This window comes from Biomphalaria glabrata, chromosome 3, assembly GCF_947242115.1.
Source record: "Biomphalaria glabrata chromosome 3, xgBioGlab47.1, whole genome shotgun sequence".
Taxonomy (NCBI): Eukaryota; Metazoa; Mollusca; class Gastropoda; family Planorbidae; genus Biomphalaria; species Biomphalaria glabrata.
The window spans coordinates 8,658,119-8,680,524 of record NC_074713.1 but is presented as its reverse complement, the minus strand read 5'-3'; the positions used below and the strand labels follow the sequence as shown (position 1 = coordinate 8,680,524).

Sequence of the window (22,406 nt, the reverse complement as noted above, 5' to 3'; positions counted from 1 at the left end):
TGAAGCCGCCCCGTAAGCACAATTGTTGTTGAACGTCTGAATGCAGGCATGAATTTCGATGACATGATCAGATCAGGGCTCAGCGCTGTCACAACAAATGTCAGGATTCTTGTCGTAGGACCCAAGCTTGCACGGCTCGCTATCACAGTCATAGACAGCGCTACCATTAACAGCGTCTACGTTTAGTAACAAATTGTTTGTATCTCTTGACATGGTAGCCATCCGGTCGTTGGTCTTGTTTATCACAGTATCAAACATTTTATAGTCTTGTTCAGCGAGGTACTGGTACCTATACGTTTAATCATATTACAGACCTGCTCGTTGATCTCTTCCAGCTTCGTACCCAAGTGTACCTGGAACGAGTTCATCTGTTCTTTCATGGCACTCATGAGCTCTCTGATATCTAGTTTTACTTCGAACAGATACGAGTCCGAATCTACATCTTTGCCCAGCAAGGCTTTTCGAAGGCGTTCTCTAAGATTTTTCTTGTTTCTTTTAAAGCATATCAGTCCACGACACCGAAGCTTTTGTTTCAATTCTTTTAGATCAAGTTCACCAAGCAGTTTCACAGAAGCCATAAGAAATCCCACTTGTGACACCAGTGTTACGATCTTCTCTATCTGGCTTTCTGTACACACTACTGTTAAAACCTCCGCGCGGTGTTGATTCTTGGCAATCTGTCTAGTGTAGATCTGACTGGAAGTAACGCTGAACTCAACTACTTCAGTAACACCGGCGAAAGGCTGAAACAATCAAATATGTAGTCGACGCTGATATATTGTTCTACAAATATGTTTAATACTCAAGAAGGGAATCGTCCGAAGTCAATTATGTCGTACTCAAGTCTACTACTCTACAAGAAGCGTCTTCCTTTTAGCGTCACTTAGAGCGTTTTTTAAACAACTTTACGTCATCGTCGCTAAGTAAAACTTTACCCTATTCCCGAAACAAATAACTAATTCCTAATCATGTCATAACAACTCCTCCCCCTCCCGCTAAAAAAAATTGCCTGTCAATTTTTTAATCTACTGTCTTAGTCTTACAATGTGCAAGGGCCAAAATGTAGGGAAACATAAAAGACAACACAACTTGAGTCTTGATTGCGGTTTTAACTTCTCTTCCTGTGTCCACAATCAAGTTCCTCTGAATACATATTTCCCTCACGTGTCACTAACTGATACTGTCCAATGTGATGTTCCATAGGTGACCGCAGACATAGTTCGTTTACGCTGACACTCTAGGTGTGTCTATCTATACTGCATCACATCACGTTCCAGAGGTTACACCGCTTTCCCTCACACGTCAGGACAGACAATTTACCTAATATGACAAATCGACATTTATCAATACTCATTCTCCCACTATACACCTAACGTTCTTTGGGGCATTTACAAGTGTATTTTATTTCCTCTCTCCACTTACTTGTCCCCACACGACCTAACTCTTTACTGATGTATGATCATGATCAAATACAAATAATAAATTATAAAACTTACTTTTTCGTGATGTAACTACATCGTCGCCTTATAAATGCCCTTTCTATTCATACAAACATACAATTCATACATACTACCCGAAATTAAACAACCAACATGAGCTAATCTAATAATAACACAATAGCATATATATTATAACATAAATATCCTATTCAAAGATACCTTAACACAACCTAATACCCGTCTAGTTATGACTACTAGTTAGGTCAATTAATTAAGAATAAACAATTTAAATAAAATCCAACTTATTTACACACTACGGTCTCATAGTGCTATGTTTCACAGACTATCTACTCGACTCATACATTTGTTCTCTCCAACTGGAGTTTACATCTCTTCTTACTCCACTAAAGCCCGCTTGTGGCCTTCTACCTCGGTATGACTTGCGATTACCGCTACCATAGTCATCTCTTCTACCATCACTGTCGGATACAGACCTGTGCCTCCTATCCGAACTCGCAATCTTCTGTTTAGACTGTTCTGCCCTACTCCAACAGTCTTTAGCGATGTGCCCATGTTTATGGCAGTTAAAACAAATCCTGTCATTTCTAGGTTTATTTCGCCTCCTGTTGCCATACCTGGTTTTCCAACTTTTAACTTGTTTGTCAGAAGCGGCTCTGACACTTGCTACATTTCCAAGTAAAACATCTCTAGATAACCTCGGCATGGCTACCCCTTCGCAATACCCTGTGTACAATGGAGATCGAAGGAACACTTTGCATGCTTCGAATCTCTTAACTGCGCCGTCTGCCAATCTGACTGATTTGGTATAGCCTAAATAATCATTAGATTTCACTAATCCTCCTCGAACTGCGAGTGTACTGCTAGCTGTTTCTCGGATCACATTTACCTGTTTATTATTTATCATGCGTGGATATAGTTTAAACCTATCTTCCCCACAATCAACGTAGTTAATTTCTTCTTCTGGTTCACTATGACCACTATCACGATCCCTGTCTTGGATGCTCCTTACAAAATTAACTCTATCTGGTGGCCGATTATCCCTCTCTTGTCTACGGTTTCCTTGATTACCTCTCCTATCAATAGTGCCACTATTATCCTGTGTATTCCCATTGCCAGCTCCATTCCCTCTATGTTTCCTACAGTGGTATGCCATGTGTCCCTTTTCCTGACAGTTAAAACATGTAACATCCCTAAAGTTTCTATCACCCGCTTTAGGTCGATCTATTCTCCTATCATAACTTTCCCTGCCATTGTTTTCATTTTCCCAGGATCTATCCTTTATGCCACCATAACTATCCCGACCATTGTTCCCACGTTCCCTGGACCTATCGTTTTTCCTATCATAAGCCCTATCGTTACCATCATTTCTCTTTACATAATTTACCAGGTCAATAACTTTTTTGTGGTCTCTAACTGAAAGTGGGTTGTTTGGGTAAGCATTCTTAAAGATCCTAATGATTTCTACCAAGTCTTCAATTATCTTAGGGTTTCTCTCTTTTACAAAGGACTGTAGCTGAGGGTCGCACGAATTGATAAAGTTATCAATCAGAATGAAGTTCTTCAACCCCTCGTAGGTGTTCTCCAAATTCTCGAATGCGAGCCATTTAGTGAAGAAGTCCTTCTCTGAGTTGATAGTTGTTTGTGGATCAACTTGGCTGGATGGAGTGTTTTCGTAATACTTTTTTCGGAATGTTGCCGCGTTGTGCCCGTATGCGTTTAGCAGTTCCCTCTTTAGCACCTGATAGCTGTTTTGCATCGAGTGGTCGTGGTTTTGGCAAATCGTGAGGGCTTTCCCATGTACAAGGTCCTACAAGATTTCGGACCACTCCTTCTCCTGGACATTAAACTTTGCCAGCTTGATTTCAAAGCGTTTCAGATAGTCGCCGATGTCGTCCTTGTCTTCCGCAAACGGTTGGATTTTCTTTTTCATACATGCGGCGCTACTATGGCTTTTTATGTTGGCACTATTGTTGCTGTTTCCTTCGGTGGGCCCACTTACACCAGCCTCTATCCTCATCTGTTCAACTTGAATTCTCACTTTTCTGTCCGCCTCTTCTTTCTTCTCCCTCTCTACACGTTCCGCCTCTTCTTTTTTCTCCCTCTCTACACGTTCCGCCTCTCTAACCTTTTCCCGTTCTACACGGTCTGCCTCTTTTTTTTTCTTTTTCTCTGGCTCTTTCAGCTTCTCTGACTCGTTCCCGCTCTCTGCGGTCTGCCTCTTCTTTTTCTTTTTCTCTGCCTCTAGCTTTCTCTCTCTCCAAGCGTTCTGCCTCTAGCTTTCTCTCTCTCCAAGCGTTCTGCTTCTTCTTTTTCTTTTTCTCTGCCTTTAGCTTTCTCTCTCTCCAAGCGTTCTGCTTCTGCCGCCACCATCTGCTGTACATAGGCAGTTAGTTCTTTGCCGCGCAGTTCTAGTTCTGTCTTGGCTTCATGAATTAGCTTTTTTCTAAATTCTTCCAGGTCGTAACCTGAAGTAGTTGCCATATTACATTTATGTTACTTTAAATCAAATTACCTTTTGAGCGTAACCACGCTCCGCGGCTTCCTAATACCTCTTGATTCAAATGAATTAAATTCGTCACTCTACCCTCGGCGTCTAGACTACCAACTCCGACTTTTAATAATTCTGTACTTTCCAAGATACATTAGTATCCTTGGTACCAGTGTGTAGGCTACACTCTGACCCGACTGAATACGATGTGCGACACACGCACACTCAACCGACTACGTGTTACTCAACACAAGTCGCCGGTAAATAGACCAACCTGTCTATTTACAAATACTAAATTTACAAATGGGCAATCAGGCTTCACCTCGATTATCCCTCAGATCTAGTCTAGATTACGCTAGATCTTAGTTAATTCTTACCTGTTTTCACAGCCAAACTATGAAAATTAACCTAAATACGATAAACACCAAACTATAGATCTAGTTCTAATGAATGAGACTTTCGTCTGACAGTAAGACTTAAGACAGGAGTATTGCAAACAATTAATACGTGACGTTACTACAAAAAAAAAATGCTTAACTAAATGATCCACATTCACATACAGGACGAATTAACAGCTAAACGTATATCTGGACCTCTTGCTAGATTACACCTAATTTTAAGGATATCCCCAATCCACCACGATTTAACCTGGTAGTGATAATCTAGCGAGTGGTCACTTCCCTACAGACTCTAATTATTCTAAGGAGAAAGTAGTTAAATAACACTTGACTTATCTGTCTAAGAAGCGGCGATAACTCCACAGTCAGTCTCGGGTCCACTCTTCCAACGCTAATGTCTGTCCCGGCGGCAAGGTTCACGGCGATGTCTTCCCTAGCGGTGAGATAAGGACAGCGAACGTTTCGGCTCTCCAAGGTCCTTCGGTACTGGTCTGCAACGGCTCCGGTTCTTCGGTGGTACGGCGTCTGGTTCTGGTTCACGGTGATCTGTCGTCTGGCTCCGGTTCGTCGGTGACGTAGAGTCCGGTTCCGGTTGCTAGTTCCGACGCCAGGTACGGTGGTTCCCTGTGGTCGTCTGTCCAAAGTGAAACTGGAACGGTCCAACAGTTGACACAGCGACAAAGTCAAAGTCCAGTGCTAGAATACCGGCTTTCTGGCTATCTAACGTGTAGCACAGATTCAGCCGAGCCGTAGATCAAATTAGCACTACTGTACTTAAGTGCCGTAGGTAGTAAGATGGCTCCTACGTCAAAAGTTCTTTGGCGTGACCTCAACGGTCGATCTTGGCCTTGCAGAGGTGACCTTAAGGTTCGTTCTCACGATGCCGGGCAGGCGATATCTCTTAAGTACGGCTTTGACAGGACGGTTTTCTTCCCTTCCACCAACTGTAGCCTTCTCAATACCGAACTACAGGCTTCAGTACGATGCCCCAACGTATGGGCGTTTACAAATTACAAACGTAAATCTAGATCTATATTTCGTTACCTCCTAGGTCTACGAGTCCAGGATCTCACTGGCTTTCCTTCGCCGACGTGGCTGTATAATCAGGGTCTAGCTGCAGACTATGCCGATGACGTAACTTCTGCCTCCTCCTAACAGAGGGCTTCTATCCTTCTGAATGTTGATGCCAGTGAGCTCCGAGTCTGGGGTCGCCACGTTGTTAAAGCTTCCGCGCGGTGTTGATTCCCGGCAATCTGTCTAGTGTAGATCTGACTGGAAGTAACGCTGAACTCAACTCATGGGCGTAGCCAGGATTTTTTTTCGGGGATGGTTTGGGGGGGGGGGGAATCCCCCCCCGACCCCGACCTCCTCCCCCCCCCACCCGCGAAAAAAATATATATATATATAAATATATGTGTGTGTGTGTACATAATTAATCTTTATTACATTCTGACCCTTTCGGAAGACTTTTATTGTTTATTGTAGACTCCCCGCCCTTGCTAGCAAGGGGGTCTGGGGGAGTTCGCAGCGCTCCCCCAGCGCGGAGCGAAGCCCCGCCGCCGAGCACTATTTCTGGTATTGAAAGCCAACAAAATGCATATTCTGAGGTATCTACAGTGCATTATCTTGCTATTAAAAAGTTTTATTTCAAAAACCTAATGTGCTATTCTTACTGACTTAGACCCTCTCGCGCCGTTCGGCGCATTTTCCGGCAAGCTGTTTCCGCAACTCTTATTTTGCGTAATTCATTTTGTCGGAAAACATGTCCCGCAAAACCTCATGCGACGCTTTGTCACAACCTTACTAAGGATTCGACTCCCAGTTCGGCATATTATTTCTTTGATTTAGACCCGATCTCTATGACTGACTCCTAAAATCTGTCTTAGCCATCTTTGTTGAGACACATTTAATGATTTTCAATTTCGGCAGAAGACTATTCACACTTAATTAATGGAGCCCAAGCCACTGGTAGAAATTTGTAACCTTTCTTGACTACGCTCTTGGAATTACATGCCTGTATTTCGCTTTAGATTTTATATCGAAAAGGAAAGTTTTTTCGTCAAATCATCTGTTGAGGGGTTTTAAACTAAAAAATCTCTGGGTTTTTTTTTTGTTTTGTTTTTAATTCAAAACCCCATTTAGCTACGATCATAGAATTTGGTGACTGTAGTTTGCTTTAAAATAATATTGAAGAGAGAGGTTTTCAACTCTAAACGCTCTGTAGGGGAATTTGAAACTCAAAACCATCTGGAGGGGTTTTAAACTTTAAAAAAAAAGCCATCTGGAGGAGGGGGATTTAAACTCAAAACCCCTTTGGCTACGCTCATAGATTTTATAGTGTGTAATTTGCTTTGTTTTATATTGAAGAGGTACTTTTTAGCTTCAAACCCCAACTGGAAGGGGGAGGGGGGTTAAACTCAAAACCCCTTTGGCTACGCTCATAGTATAATTTGCTTTTTTTTATATTGAAGATGGGGTTATCGTAAATTTTGGATGGGGTTTTAAAATCAAAATCTTCCTCAACTGTGTTGTTGGAATTTGGGGATTTTTGTTTGCATTTTTTTTGTTTTGTTTTATAGAAGAGGGGGATTTAACTGCAAAAACCTCTGGTAGGGGGTTTAAAATTCAAAACCCCCTGTAGGGGTTTTAAACTCAAAGCCCCCTGGTAGAGGGATTTGTATCTCAAAACCCCCTGATAGGGGTTTTTAAAATCTCAAAACCCCCTGGTAGGGGGATTTAAACTCAAAACCCCCTGGTAGAGGGTTTTTAACTAAAAACTGCCTCGGCTGTGCTGTGGTAAGTGATGATTTAGTATTAAAATCTCACCTAAAATAAACAAATGAAAGCAAAAATCAGTCACTTAATCCCCCCCCCCCGCGCGGGGGGGATTTCATTTCGGGGGGGGGGGTTTGAACCCCAAGAACCCCCCCCTGGCTACGCCCATGACTCAACTACTTCAGTAACACCGGCGAAAGGCCGAAACAATCAAATATGTAGTCGACGCTGATAAATTGTTCTACAAATATGTTTAATACTCAAGAAGGGAATCGTCCGATGTCAATTATGTCGTACTCAAGTCTACTACTCTACAAGAAGCGTCTTCCTTTTAGCGTCACTTAGAGCGTTCTTATTTTTTAAACAACTTTACGTCATCGTCGCTAAGTAAAAATTTACCCTATTCCCGAAACAAATAACTAATTCCTAATCATGTCATAACACTACTAAACACAACACAGCACATCTAACACAATAACTTGACAACACGAGCTTCAATAAACAATGTGGCGGTTTAATTACAAATACATCAACAATAGCCAATAATCACAATAGACTACACTAACTTAAAAGTGTTTGCTACAAAACAGAACTGCTTAACTAATCACTACAAGTCTCTCTAGCTCGTACAGCTTCATTTTTGAGGACTCACAAGGTACTGCCTAGTCCTTACTGCCTTGCTGTCACTGGACTCAAATGTCCTTTCTTACACACTGTCTCTCGTCCGTGAAGGCCCTCGGTCACATGACCACAACACTGGTCATACTTGCGTGTACAAGCAGTACTGTCCCTTGTTCATCAGCTCTTGACCTGTGTGATAGGCCTGAGTCGTGTGTGTCATTAGGCCGCACACACATTAATTCTTTCAGACCGTCACTGGAGTTACTACAATCTCTTTACAGAAGCCCCTATCCTCCAAATCTTAATATCTAGAAACAAATCTTGTTCAAATAGATGTCAGATATCAATACATTTTTTTAGAACTACTTTTATTGATTCAATTACTTTAATATACTTTAAAAATGTTTTTAAATATTCTCATCTTTTAACTAATCAACATATTATTGTCTACATTAAAAAATTCAAACAATTAAAAATCAAAACTCTTTTATTCAACCAGAGATGGATAATACTAACAACTCCTCCTCTACTTTGAACGAGCCACAACTAGGTAACTATTATGAATAACATTTAATTTGGTAGTTACATTTCTAAAAATAAAGTAACATTCTTTTTCAGCCAGATTTGAACAAAATTAAGTATATTCTTATCTTTTAAGTTAAATAGAAAAATCAAAATCGAAAGAAACAAACAAACCACACTAATCGATCCGGCCACTATCTCTTTGGTAATTAAATCCCTGGGTTGCATAAAGTTTCCCCTTTTAGACTTTGCAATCTATGAGGCAGATTACAATAAGTTTCTCTTTTTTTATGGCCATGGGTTAAAGAGTAGGGTGACATGTGGCCTGCACAACGACCAACCGCCGTACACTTTTCCCAACTACAGTCAGGTACCCATTCAAGATGGGTGGACTCATGTGCGCTCTAAAAGTCCCGAATTTAAAATGCCCAGTTTTCTCTAAGATTCGAACCAAGGAGCTCATGTTCGAAAGTCAAGCTCTTAACCCCTCAGCCACCGCGCCACATCGGGTCACATATTCCTTTAAACTTTTATCAAAGAATATTGAAATAATAAAAATATTAAATAAGCAAAGTGTCACCTACATATTTTTCATGTATGTAACAAAAAATTAGACAAAGAATAAATAAAAAAATATTAGCAATCTACATCTTTAGAAATTAATTTGTAGTTCTGTTTTTATGATGTAATTTAATAAGATTCTAGCTTATTGTTAAACCTGTCCATTTTTTTGTCGTTTTCCCTTCGGTTTTTCTGTCTGCTTTATTTTCTCTTCCTTGGTACTGTTCCTGAAGAACGGTCATTGCAAGCTCCAAAGATCTTGCAGTAAAATCATAAAGCTTAACCTAATGCTATTTCTTTTACATTAGTTAGCAGGATATCGTGGAGTCCAATCGCTGTCTCTAATCTCTTCGTTTGTGATGCGGTCTTTAAATGTGATACCTGGGATCCTTCTATAACATCTCAATCCGATTGCTAGGATCATCCTTTTTAGCTCTGCCAAGATAAATAATCTACTTACACAGATGTAATAATTGTAAAAAAAAATATCCGTCTATGCTACGTTAGGTGAAAAAATAAGTGTCGGCGATCGCCCGATCTACTTTTTTACGGAATCAATTTAAGTTTTACAGAGAATCTATTTCATAATACTTGAACCTCTCTCAATATGGTTGCGATCTTCTCTATCAGACCTTTTGTACACATTGTTTAACATAAACACAGCACATCTAACACAATAACTTGACAACACGAGCTTCAATAAACAATGTGGCGGTTTAATTACAAATACATCAACAATAGCCAATAATCACAATAGACTACACTAACTTAAAAGTGTTTGCTACAAAACAGAACTGCTTAACTAATCACTACAAGTCTCTCTAGCTCGTACAGCTTCATTTTTGAGGACTCACAAGGTACTGTCTAGTCCTTACTGCCTTGTTGTCACTGGACTCAAATGTCCTTTCTTACACACTGTCTCTCGTCCGTGAAGGCCCTCGGTCACATGACCACAACTCTGATCATACTTGTTTGTACTAGCAGTACTGTCTCTTATTCAACAGCCCTTGACCTGTGTAATAGGCCTGAGTCGAGTGTGTCAGTTGGCCTTTTACACATTAACCCTTTCAGTCTGCCACTAGAGTTACTACATTGTCCACTTCTTAGTTTTGTCCGTCACGGCAAAAAATCTACCTCAGGACATGGGCTGTGGATGTTTCTTGACGCAGATCGAGGGTCTATCAGTGGGAGCGGCAGTGGGCCTGTATTGCCATCTCGATGGGGTCAACTGCCTTTCTGCCTGTCTATGTCTTCTTCTCCTGTACCAGTTGGTCGTCCTTTGGCTGAGAGGACGTCGTGCACGTTGTCTGGCCTTTCTGTTAGTCGCCACCGAACGCAGCTTCGTGGCTAGTAGCGGAGCACTTAATGTCATGGCAGTGGTTAAGGCTGTCGTTCTTGCACGTTGCTCCAGAAGGCTTTCTCGATGCGCCGTAGGCCACATGAGGCCAGGTTGTCAAACATGTCAAAATCTTTAAGCGTGTCTGACATGTCTTTGGGGCACGTCCTATGTGCACAAGTCCATCTGCTACACCACCATCAGCGCTTCTCTTGCTGATACTGGTATCAGGACCAACGTCGGTTCGGTCAAGACTTTTTTGACATGATCAGATTTAGGCTCAGCGCTGTCACAACAAATGTCAGGATTCTTGTCGTAGGACCCAAGCTTGCACGGCTCGCTTTCACAGTCATAGACAGCGCTACCATTAACAGCGTCTACGTTTAGTAACAAATTGTTTGTACCTCTTGACATGGTAGCCATCCGGTCGTTAGTCTTGTTTATCACAGTATCAAACATTTTATAGTCTTGTTCAGCGAGGTACTGGTACCTATACGTTTAATCATGGTACAGACCGTTTAGTTCATCTATTAATAGATTTTATTTTAATCGAATTTTGTTTTGTTTAACTACTTTAATGTATTTTTGAACGTCATAAAACATTAACATATATGTATATTTACTAATTCTGGTCATTTAAACTTTTTAATATACAAGAGAATAATGTAATTGGCAATATTTAAATAAATCAAAATAGAAATATGATACTTAACAATAGTCAGGCCACTTACTTTCTGAGCATATAATCACTGTGTAAGACAAACTTTTATTTTATTTTCCCAGATATTTTAAATATTAAAAATAAAAAGTTCGAAAAGATTTCGTCAAAATTTTTCATTCATAAAAAGGTAGAAACATTTATGTAAAAAGCAAAAAAAAATCATAATCATCATTAAAATTATGAATAATCTATATCTTTAGAACTTAAAATTTGTTGTCATGTTTTTGTGATGTAATGTAAATTTATATAAAAAAAGTAGTCTAATTAAAACGTTTCATTGAATGGCATTGCCTTCTTTTTTTCACATAAAAACTTTTTTCTAGTACTAAATAATATATTACAATTTTTTTTTTAACTTAACATTGACTATGTTGATAGCAAACTAATGAGAGAATATAGTTATGACCCTATTGGCGGCGCGAAAGGGTTAACGTTAGGTTCAGTTGACACACGTGAACTCAGGCGATGGACAAGGGACAGTACTACGATTACACGCAAATATGACCAATGTTATGGTCATGTGATCGAAAGCCTGTGTGGACCATAGACAGTGTGTAAGAAAAAGTCGGTCCTGGTCGAGTCCTCAAGTGAAACGTACGAGTCTAGGAAGAAACAGTAGAATCGATGAGTTTAGTGCAGTGATATACAGTCTAACGTTATAGTAGTTGATTGTGTTGCCAATTGTGTCATATTGGCTGTTTGATTTAGCCATTATTTAAGTACCAGATTATTTGGAGCCTTGATGTCAAGTTCTTGATGTGTTAGATGTGCTGTGTTGTGTTTAGCAGTGTTTACAGAAGGCCTGATTAGGAGAGGATCGTAACACTGGTGTCAGAAGTGGGATTTCATATGGCTTCTGTAAAACTGCTAAATGAACTGAATCTGAAAGAACTGAAACAAGAGCGCCTGAAATGGCGAGGACTAAAGTGCTATGAAGGGAAAAACGAAACTCTTAAAGAACGTCTCTGGCAACCCCATGTTGATGAAGAAGATCCAAACACGTATCTCTTTGAGCTCAAACTTGATGTTGTATAGCTCTTGATCACCTTTCAAGAAAAGATGTTGGCTGGCTTTCAGAATTTGATCAAGAGTGACTGGCAGAAAGAGACAGATGAAGAAACAAGAGAAGAGTCCGAGACCAATAGTTCAACCAACCCTTTTGCTACAGACGTCCCTGAGGTGAGAGCCTCCATCAGCCAGATAGAACAAGACAACGTTGTGTCGTACCTCAAGCCTGTAGCTGAGGACATTAAAGACGTATGTCAATCTGTCAGTGCTGATGAGAGGAACTCAAATCCTGATGGCTGCACCCAGATGTTTGGCAAGAACTTTATATCCCGAGCTTCGCGGGGAGAATGCAAACTCCAAGAAACCCATAGGCAAGGTTTGCACCCAACAGACGTTTGTCCAGCTGCCCAGACCAGAGAGAGAAGTCCTGTTGGTGTTCTGAAGAATGCAACGAAACCTGATGCAGCAGTTGGTAAACTTCTGCAAGCAGAAAGTCATCGACAAGGTCTGAACCCATCAGACGATTGGTCTGCTGACTAGATTCGAAAGAGAAGCCCTGATGCTGGTAATGGAAGTCAATTAGAGCCTGATGCAAAAGATGAGGGACCTTCGCAAGTGAAGTGTTGCCAACTTGACCCACTAGTATGTCTTCTGGACAAGGCTGAGGATGATTTATGCCACTACTTTCCCTCCTGTGGACCTGAAGCCCACTCCCAAAGCCCTTCTCCTGAAAGCCCTATGAAACAACCTGATAGGCCAACAATTCTGTTGACTTCGGCCCTGACATCCTATCCCTCCCCATGTATTAAGTGGCTGCCCTCAGTAGTGAACGACATAAGAAGTCGATGTTTGCTGAATCCAAAGTGGATGGCGATGCGACCACGACGTCAGTGCAGCCAGGTGAAGGTCAACTGTAGGAGAAGGAGAAAGAGATATACGCAGAATACAACGCTGATGGCTCCATCGAGATGGCAATATAAGCCCATTGTTGCCACCACCGATAGACCTCCTCCCGCATCGATTCACCTTCACTGCCCATGTCGTGAGATGGATTTTTACCGGGACGGACACATCTAAGAAAAGGGCAGTGTTATGACCCTATTGGCGGCGCGAAAGGGTTAACTGTAGGTTCAGCTAAAACACTTGAACTCAGGCGATGGACAAAGGACAGTACTACGATTACACGCAAATATGACAAATGTTATGGTCATGTGATCGAAAGCCTGCATGGACCAGAGACAGTAAGAAAGCGGCAGATCAAGACCGGAGAGTGTTGACACCGGGACTGTTAGTCAGCCATGAAGTCGGTCCTGGTCGACTCCTCAAGTGAAACGTACGAGTCCAGGAAGAGACAGTAGAGTTGATGAGTTTAGTAAAGTAATGTAGACAATTAAACATAAGAATTAATTTATAGAGAATTAATTTTGATGAATTATACATTGAAATCCTTAATTTAATTACGTCAAATCCTTTTAAATACTTTATACAAAACATCCACAACTAATACTGATGCAAATTTAAATATATTAGCACATCCTTCCATTTATTGTCCTTAAAATTGATATCTATTTGGAACCTTAACAATTCGAAAACTTCTGAGTGTCTTGAATGGTACAACAAGTTCTCTAGACGTTGGTCTATAAAGGTTTCGCTTGTTTATATAATTGATCGTTACGTATAGTAGTACGCAATAAAATTTCTTCGTCGAAATTCTTATTTAAAAATCGTTGATTTCTTCTGTAAGTTTTTCCAACGATTGTCCTTATGATGTACGATCCGGGTGACCATTTCTGGCATATTTGTCCTATACGAACTCTCACTTTCTCTCCGACAGCAAAGTATTTAGTAAATCTTGCAAGACTATCTTATTTGACTTTACTTCTCGTTATTTAAGTATTGTCTCTGCATTCTCAAGTACCAATGATTTCAACAGTTTATGATCAAGTGGAGTAATGTCCCTGAGTCTTCTACTATTAGCAGATGGGGAATAAGGAAGTCTTATTGGAGTATTTCTGTTCACAAGCATAGCGAAATATGGATCTTTCCGACTCCTGTATGATTTTTTGAATTTATACTTAACATCATACATCTCACTTTGACTATTTGACTGAGTATTCCTTGGTTTTGATGTGGTTATTTTGAAACCCCATTCAAAAGCTCACTATTTATTCTTTCAGTACCCTGATAACACATTCCACTGTTTTATTCTCAAGTCGCTTTATTTCGGGTATTTAATCAACTACTATCAAGTAGTCTTTGTTGTTAGGCGCCTCCACAGGTTTGCAGATAAGTCTAAACTGATGTAACAATCAAATAACCAAATAACACAGACGAAAGGCCAACAATATACAGGTACTCGTCGCTTATAAGTGATATCGAACAAGAAGTTTAATAAGTAGGCCTAATGAAGGGAACCGTCGAATGTCGATAAACTAAATATCTACCTCAGAAACCAAAGCCAACCTACATTTAAAGCTGCTTAAAGTATTCTGCATTTACTTTCGTTACACTTCAAATCGTAATATAGTTACAAATCTTACATCAACTCACTCTGTCTGTCTGTCTGTCTGGTAAATGTTTCTACACGTGGTTTCTCCCACACCCAATCTCGGATCAAGCTGAAATTTCGTACTATTATTTCTTTTACCTGACAACATAAAAATCAATTTAAAAAATTAACCAATTAGTAAATTAACTATTGGTAATAAATTATTTTGTTTTGTATCTCAAACAAGGAATTTTTTTTTTACTTGACTGAGGTGGTAATATAAGCTGAATTAGTCCCCTTTATAGGTCTTCGTCTTAGTTTTAGTGAACTCAAACCTGAAAAATAGGACGAGACTATAGAAAAAATAGATAAATATACATTCTTCAATGCTCATAACGCCGTGACTAGTAGAGTGTTTACCGTGTTTTGATTGAGAAGCCTGCGAAGGCTTGAGCTATGAGTTCGAATTTAAGTCGTTCCCTCCTTATTTATTGGTATAAATGTTTTTTATTTTATTTATTACAAATTTAATAATTACATGACTGATCCAAACTAATTATAAATTAATACAAATACGCTTAATAACACTAGCAGATCCACTGGCGGATCCAGGGGGGGAGGTAGGGACGATCGCCCCCCCCCCCCACTCGGCCTTCGGGGGGGGGGGGGGCGGACGAATTTTAGTATAGAATTCACACAATTTGTATACGAATTTATTACTTATGTTAATAATATATACTAATTATTTATATTTCAACCTATTTTTAGATTATTTCGCCCCCCCCCCTTTTCTAGTATTTTGGCCGATTTGGTAGGGTCGGGAGGGGGCGATGGCATCTATCCGCCCCCCCTCCACCATAAACTTTCGAGTGGGGGAGGGGCGGTCCTATTTATTTGTAGAAATCACAGCTTGCTAACAGAATCAATTAAATATCTATATGATTAAAACTTGTTATTGGTATTTTAACCAGTCTTTATATTATGTCGTTCACCTGTTGGCCGATTGGAAGGGGAGGAGCGAATACCTCTACTGCCCTTCCCATCTAAGCCCTTTGAGTGGGGGAGGGCGGTCCTACATTTATGGAGAAATCAAAGTATTGGAACGAAATTAGTCGAATATCTATATAATATAAACAGGTAGAAGTGCGATACACGCAATCACCTTCCCCCAATCGAACAAACCAATACTTTTTCTTTTTGTATTATAGTAAGAAATTAAAAATAAAAAAAATCAGTCACTAATATAATTTATATATGCTATAAAGTAAATTCTTATATCGAGTCGCCCAACCCATATTCTTTAATGCAAAATGCAATCATTAGCAGAAATTATAAAAAGCAGCGAGGATTAATCGTTTTCATTTTACCGCCCTTCCCCTTTCCAGACAGAGTTTGTGTAATTTCACATGAATTTATCATAACTATTTTAAGAAAGACTTTGTATTGGAAAAGTTATAATTCAAACGAAATTTTTCAATATAACAGTCACGGTTGAGATGAGTTCAAAAGCCAGATAATCTTTTCCTAGTCGACTTTTTCCAACCTTTACTCTATCTCATATTTTTCTAGTTAAATAAATCACGGTTGAGATGAGTTCAAAAGCCAGATAATCTTTTCCTAGTCGACTTTTTCCAACCTTTACTCTATCTCATATTTTTCTAGTTAAATAAATTTAGGACTATAACTCACAATTTATACTGTAATTCTATTGAATATTATTAATCAATTTTTTTTTTCGGCGGCAATCCTCAAAGCCTTAATCTAAATATGTGGGGTGTCTTATCTTTTCAAAGAACAAATCGGTTGTATTAGCAATGTATTAAGGGACTATAAATTGATATTAGAATATTTTTCCACGTTATTCAAAGGTCCTTTATAATAGAATGAATAATGAGCTGTAGCTGCGTTACTGCAGTGAAGAATGCCAGAAAACGCTTTTAGCGTCGAGGCTTCGCCCCGAACCTCACTGATGAATAAGAAGCTGTAGATGTCAGGAGAATGCGTTTCTGCAGTGAAGAATGCAAGAAAACTCTTATGGAGTCGGGGCTTCGCCCCAAACATAACTAATATCTAATGAGCTGTAGATGTCAGGAGAATGCGTTTCAGCCGTGAAAAGTGCAAGAAAACGCTTTTGGCGTCGGGGCTTAGCCCCGAACCCAACTAATAAGTAATGAGCTGTAGATGTCTGGAGAATGCGTTTCAGCCGTGAAAAGTGCAAGAAAACGCTTTTGGCGTCGGGGCTTCGCCCCGAACCCCACTGATAAATAATGAGTTGTAGCGTCACGAGAATGCGTTTCTGCTGTGAAAAATGCAAGAAAACGCTTTTGGGTATCGGGGCATCGCCCCGAACCCCACTGAGGAAGCTTAGAACGCTCACCCAGACCCCAAGCTTGCATGAGAAAGGCCTCAACATGACTGGGTTTTTTTCTGTTTTTTTTCGCCGAAGATGGAGAAACAGTGTTATTTTATTCTCATATATCGAACTTTGGAGTGGGGGGGGGACGATTTTTTCCAAACCCTAACCATAACGCTCAGTAAACCCTAACCCTATGCATAAACGTGCGTTTTTTTTTGCATTTTTCTCTGCAGATACGCATTCTCCAGACAATAAAAAATCATTATCGATCAGCGGTGTTCGTGGAGAAGCCCCGACGCCCACATCACTTTCTAGCATTTTTCACTGCAAAAACTCATTTTCCTGACATCTACAGCTCATTATTCATCCTATTAAAAAGGACCTTCTGAATGATGTTTTACTTGAAAAATATTCTAATATGAAATTATAGGCCTTTACTACATTGCAATAAAAACGGTTGAAGATACCCCACATATTTAGATTAAGGCTTTGAGGATCGTCGCCGAAAAAAAAATATTTGAAAAATACTTTTATTAAAGAAAGCTCATTTGTAAGTGATACATTTTGTTCAATATGCCTGTTTGTAACATTGTTTTGTTTTAGAACAATAATTCAAACCTCTAATAAAAAAAATTTCGAAGTGGGAGGAGAAATTAAGTAGACCAATTAGATTCTCTTCTAATTTTTTTGGTTCCCGGTCATTTCATCCCCGGTCACTTCATCCCCGGTCACTTCATCCCCGGTCATTTCATCCCCGGTCACTTCATCCCCGGGTCACTTCATCCCCCGATCACTTCATCCCCGGTCATTTCATCCCCTGGTCACTTCATCCCCGGTCATTTCATCCCCTGATATTTTCAACATCTGATCATTTTTATCTAACAAATTGTAATTTTAAAAATCATGAAATGAGCAATATTTAATGTATTCATTTTTTATTTAAATGACAAAACTGTAACACATTAATGTTTAAAAGGAATTAAAGCAAACCTTATACAGGCGACATGATATAACGAGGATGAGTGAAAAAAATTAAACCTTATTTCAAGGCTAAAAATCACGCGCCCATTTTCAAGAAAGAGCGATTGAAAAATAAAATAAAGTGAAACATCATCGTACTTTCACCACACCTTGGCCTTTGATGATAAGTTATCAGCGGCATGATCATAATTATTGTAATCGCACTTCTATCTCTCAAAAGATTTCCTCTGCTTGCACCACAACTTGGCCTTAAGTTATCAGTGGCACGGTCATAATTATTGTAATCGCACTTCTTTCTCTCAAATGATTTTTTACTACTTCCACCAAACCTTGGTATTCGATCCGGATAATATTATGATATTACAACCCCCACATCCAATAGAAGCGCTATAGCTAAGTACACATCCAGATTTACAATATATTATAAGATTTTTCATTAAGAAAACAAAGTGGAAGAGGAAACACTGTAAACACATTAGTAACAAGTCATAACATGTCAAAAAGCATTCTACATAATCATATTTATATATAAAATATTTAATTGGGGATGAAATGACCGGGGATGAAGTGACCGGGGGATGAAGTGACCAGGGGATGAAGTGACCAGGGGATGAAATGACCGGGGATGAAGTGACCGGGGATGAAGTGACCGGGGATGAAATGACCGGGGATGAAGTGACCGGGGATGAAGTGACCGGGGATGAAATGACCGGTCACCAATTTTTTTGTGCTTTTGTAGGATTCAAGCATTAATTGTGAGCTATAGTCTCCAATTTATTTGACTAGAAAAATATCAGATTGAGTAAAAGTTGGAAAAAGGCGACTAGCAAAAGGATATTTGGGTTCCAAACTCATCTCAATCGTTACTCTTATACTGAAAAATTTCGTATGAATTCTAAATTTTCCAAAGCAAAGTCTGTAAAAAAATATGATAAATTCATATGAAATTACATAAACTCTGTCGCAATATTTGACTATTCTGTTTTAAAACATGTTTTCTTCTGTCTAGGGGTGGGGGCATTAGAGTGAAAACGATTAATCCTCGCTCCTTTTTATAATTTCTGATAATGATTTAAGAATTTAATTTATAGCATATTATATAAATTATATTAATGACATATTTTTTTTTTAAATTTAGTAATTTCTTAACTATAATACAAAAAGAAAGAGTATTGGTTTGTCCTATGGGCGGAAGGCGATTGCACGTATCGTTCCTCCCACCTGGTGCAACCATTTTCATTTTATATTTACTAATAATAAAATTTGAGATTAGAGTGTGTGGGCGACATAATATACAAATGGGTTCACATATCAATACATAGCTTATGATATATATATATATTCAACTAATTTTATTCACAAACTATGATTTCTCCATAAAAATAGAATCGCCCCCCACTCAGAGGGCTAGAGCGGGGAGGGCATTAGATGCAATCGCCCCCCTCCTATACCCCACAAAATCGGCCAAGATACCATAAAGGGAGCGGCATAATATAAACATTATATTTTAATTCAACTAATTTTGCTCATAAACTATGATCTCCCCGTAAAAGTAGGACCGCCCCCCCTCCCTCTCAAAGGGTTTAGGTGGGAAGGGCAGTAGAGGTATTACCCCCCCCCCCCCCCAAATCGGCCAATAAGGGAACGACATAATATAAAGATCGGTCGCGACATCAATAACAAGTTTTAATCATATAGACATTTAATTGATTCTGTTAGCAAGCTGTGGTTTCTACAAATAAAAACTCGAAAGTTTACGGTAATGGGGGGGGGGGATTGATGCAATCGCCCCCTCACAACCCCACCAAATCGGCCAACCTACTAGGGGGGGGGGGCGAAATAAAAAATAGGTGGAAAAATAAATAATTAGTATATATTATTAACATAAGTAATACATTTGTTTAGAAATTGTGTGAATTCTATACTAAAATTCGTCCGCCTCCCCCCTTCGGGGGTGGGGGTGGGGGGTCGGACGAGTAGGGGAGAGCGATCGAACCTACCACCCTTCCCCCTGGATCCGCCAGTGGCTTAATATGAGCTTTGTTTTTATAAGTATTTTAAAAATATTTTCTTGTTTTTACTACTTGCGTCATTTTCTATAAGCTAAAACTCTACGCTTTTGATAAAATAAATACTCTCTTTGCGCCTAATTCCTAATCGTGTTATAAGAACTTCTCCCTGTTCTGTAATTATAGATAAATAAATTAAGTAGACAATTAAACATAATAATTAATTTACAGAGACTTCATGTTGATAAAAGCGTATGTTGAAATCCTTTATTTTATTACGTCACATCTTTTCAAGTGCTTTTTACAAGAACATCCACATAAAAAATATTGACGTAATATTAGCATTAAAACCCATAGGGTTTTCAATAATGAAAGAGGAAAAGACAATCTGCTAGCAGGGTAATCTTACAACCTCACTGCCATTGAGAGGGACAAACAGATTTCTATGCATCTTGTATAATGTATACGTATTTAAAAGTTTTATTCATGCGTCTTGAAGGCAAAGCGATCCACACTTAATTGTATGGGATCCAAATATCTCTGTCGGCGGGCCTACGGACCAGATATCAGTGGCATAATTTGTGTAACCATACTTATCTAATCTCTCTTAAGATTCTCAATACTCTATCCTTTTGTTGACCTTTGTTCTTAAAAGGATATAGCAGCAATGTCGCGGTGTGCGCATAGTAATGATGAGATCTTCTTGACCAGTTCATCGAATTAACTAATCAAAAAAAAAAAATACACACACAATCAGCTTTGATAACCTTAAATATTTTACTTTTTAACTTTTTACATGTACGTAAAATGTACAGTTTGTTGCTAAATTACATCCAACATTATCATATAAAATGTTCTAACCCTAACCCCCTCCATTTTATATTTTATAGAGGACCTGATATTTTCATAATTCTCATTATCAGTTCGTGATTTCTTCTCTGCAATAAATTTCTCTATTCCTCCCTGTCTTTTGCCTTGTTTAGAATCTCTTTCAATGGCAGACCCGTCCATTCTTTTATGCTGTCCTCCCATCGCTTTCACTGTCTGTCTCTTCTTCTTTTTTCTAGTGCTGTTCCCTGAAGGAAGGTCTTTGCGAGTCCCCGAGAGATCATGACCGTAAACATTCTTAGATTAAAAAATAAATAAATTCAAAGCCATCATAGCACCATTAGGCAATGCTTTATAAATAAAAATAAAACAAAGCTTAATTAATGGAAAGATCTCCACACTACTGACATCTTTATCTCACGGAAATGCTGAATTTATTTTTCTTTTTTTATATTAAAAAATTATTATTTACCAATATTTAACTGACTAGTCACTAATGGTTAATATTGTAATAACTTAAGGGAAGAAACTCAACGAGGCAACGATGTTCATTCACGGGACATCACAAGTACATAAAACAACATCCGTCTTTAGCAGAGTCTCTTCATATCGGTTCTAGACTTGGATGGAACTTGTTCTCTTCTTTCTAATGTCAACATCCTTCTTCGTCTGGTTTCTGGCAGTGCGCACCGTCTGCACTATCTGAATGGCGGTATGCATTGCCCCTTCTTAGCGCTTTTCGTCACGAAAAGAAACGGTGCAGTAGAGGTTTGAAAGTTCAGGTGGAGGTCGATCGGTGGGAGCCACAGACGGACGGGAGCCTGTTGCCCACGAAGCCATTTGTACAGTTTTTGCGGCCGTTGCTTCCTCTTCCTCCAGTTGGCCAGTCTTCTCTTGAGACGATATCGTGGTCGCTGCTTCGACCTCATGACGATTGTAGCTGATGCCAGCTAGCTGACACAGGGGAAATTAGTGAAGGTCAGGGTTGCAAGCCACTTAACACAAATGAAGGTTGTGGTAATCACTGTAATTCCCAGCACCGTTGTTTTAAGACGCCATGGACGTCTCGTGACAAAGTTGTAGGCCCACAGATAGCCATGGTTTCAAACACATAGTCAATCTAAGCCTCATCTGTAAAGTATGCCCTTAAAGCGCCCTTGTAAATAAGCAAATGTTTATCCACAACTGCATTGGGTTTCGCTGGAATTAATTCCCCATCGTTCAAGTCATTCTTACTAATGTAGACAGAAGTACAAATGTCTTCTCAGTTCAAATCTTGTTGCTGTTTCTTGGCATGGGCACAGCATATACAATTCTTGTAAATCGCCTGGATGCAGTTGCCAAGCTTCGAGTTCTCTTTTATGCCACAGGCAAAATATAATTCGTTATTTCTGTCTTGGCCATTGTTGGGGCCCGTATTCACAATTCACCCGACATCCAAGGCAAAGAATCAAAAACGGTTTTCAGGCTTTCAAGTGTTGAATTCTCGTCAAAGATACTGACAGATAAACAGAGGTCTTAAATGTGCACAGCAGCAAGCTTGGACACAGACCCAAGATTGTTTTGATCGGCTCATTGAGGTACTCGTTGCAGGTACATCAGGAACAAAAGCTTCAGTCAAATAACAAACTTACTTAGTTTCTTCATTTGTTTCTTTCGTTTCGATTCGAAACATCCGGTTGAGATCGTCGCAGTAATCCTCATAACGTTTCTCGTCTTGAAAGTCACCCCCGCAAGACTTGCCAACAACACAGTCAAAGATGGCGCTCCATCCACAGCGTCTCCATCACCACTGTTTGTGCAGCAAAATTCCTGACCAGGAGACTGCTCCTCCACTAACGAGTCTACAAGCAA

General features: G+C 39.5%; 1 protein-coding gene across 1 annotated transcript in view; it reads left to right on the top strand.

Annotated features, from left to right (window-relative positions):
• LOC129925001 (uncharacterized) overlaps positions 1-22,406 on the top strand; it is a 65,936-nt gene that overhangs the window by 5,428 nt on the left and 38,102 nt on the right. Inside the window, exon 2 of the mRNA XM_056022801.1 lies at positions 8,242-8,292. Coding sequence (XP_055878776.1) covers positions 8,242-8,292 — 51 coding nt within the window. The remainder of the gene's footprint in view (positions 1-8,241; positions 8,293-22,406) is intronic.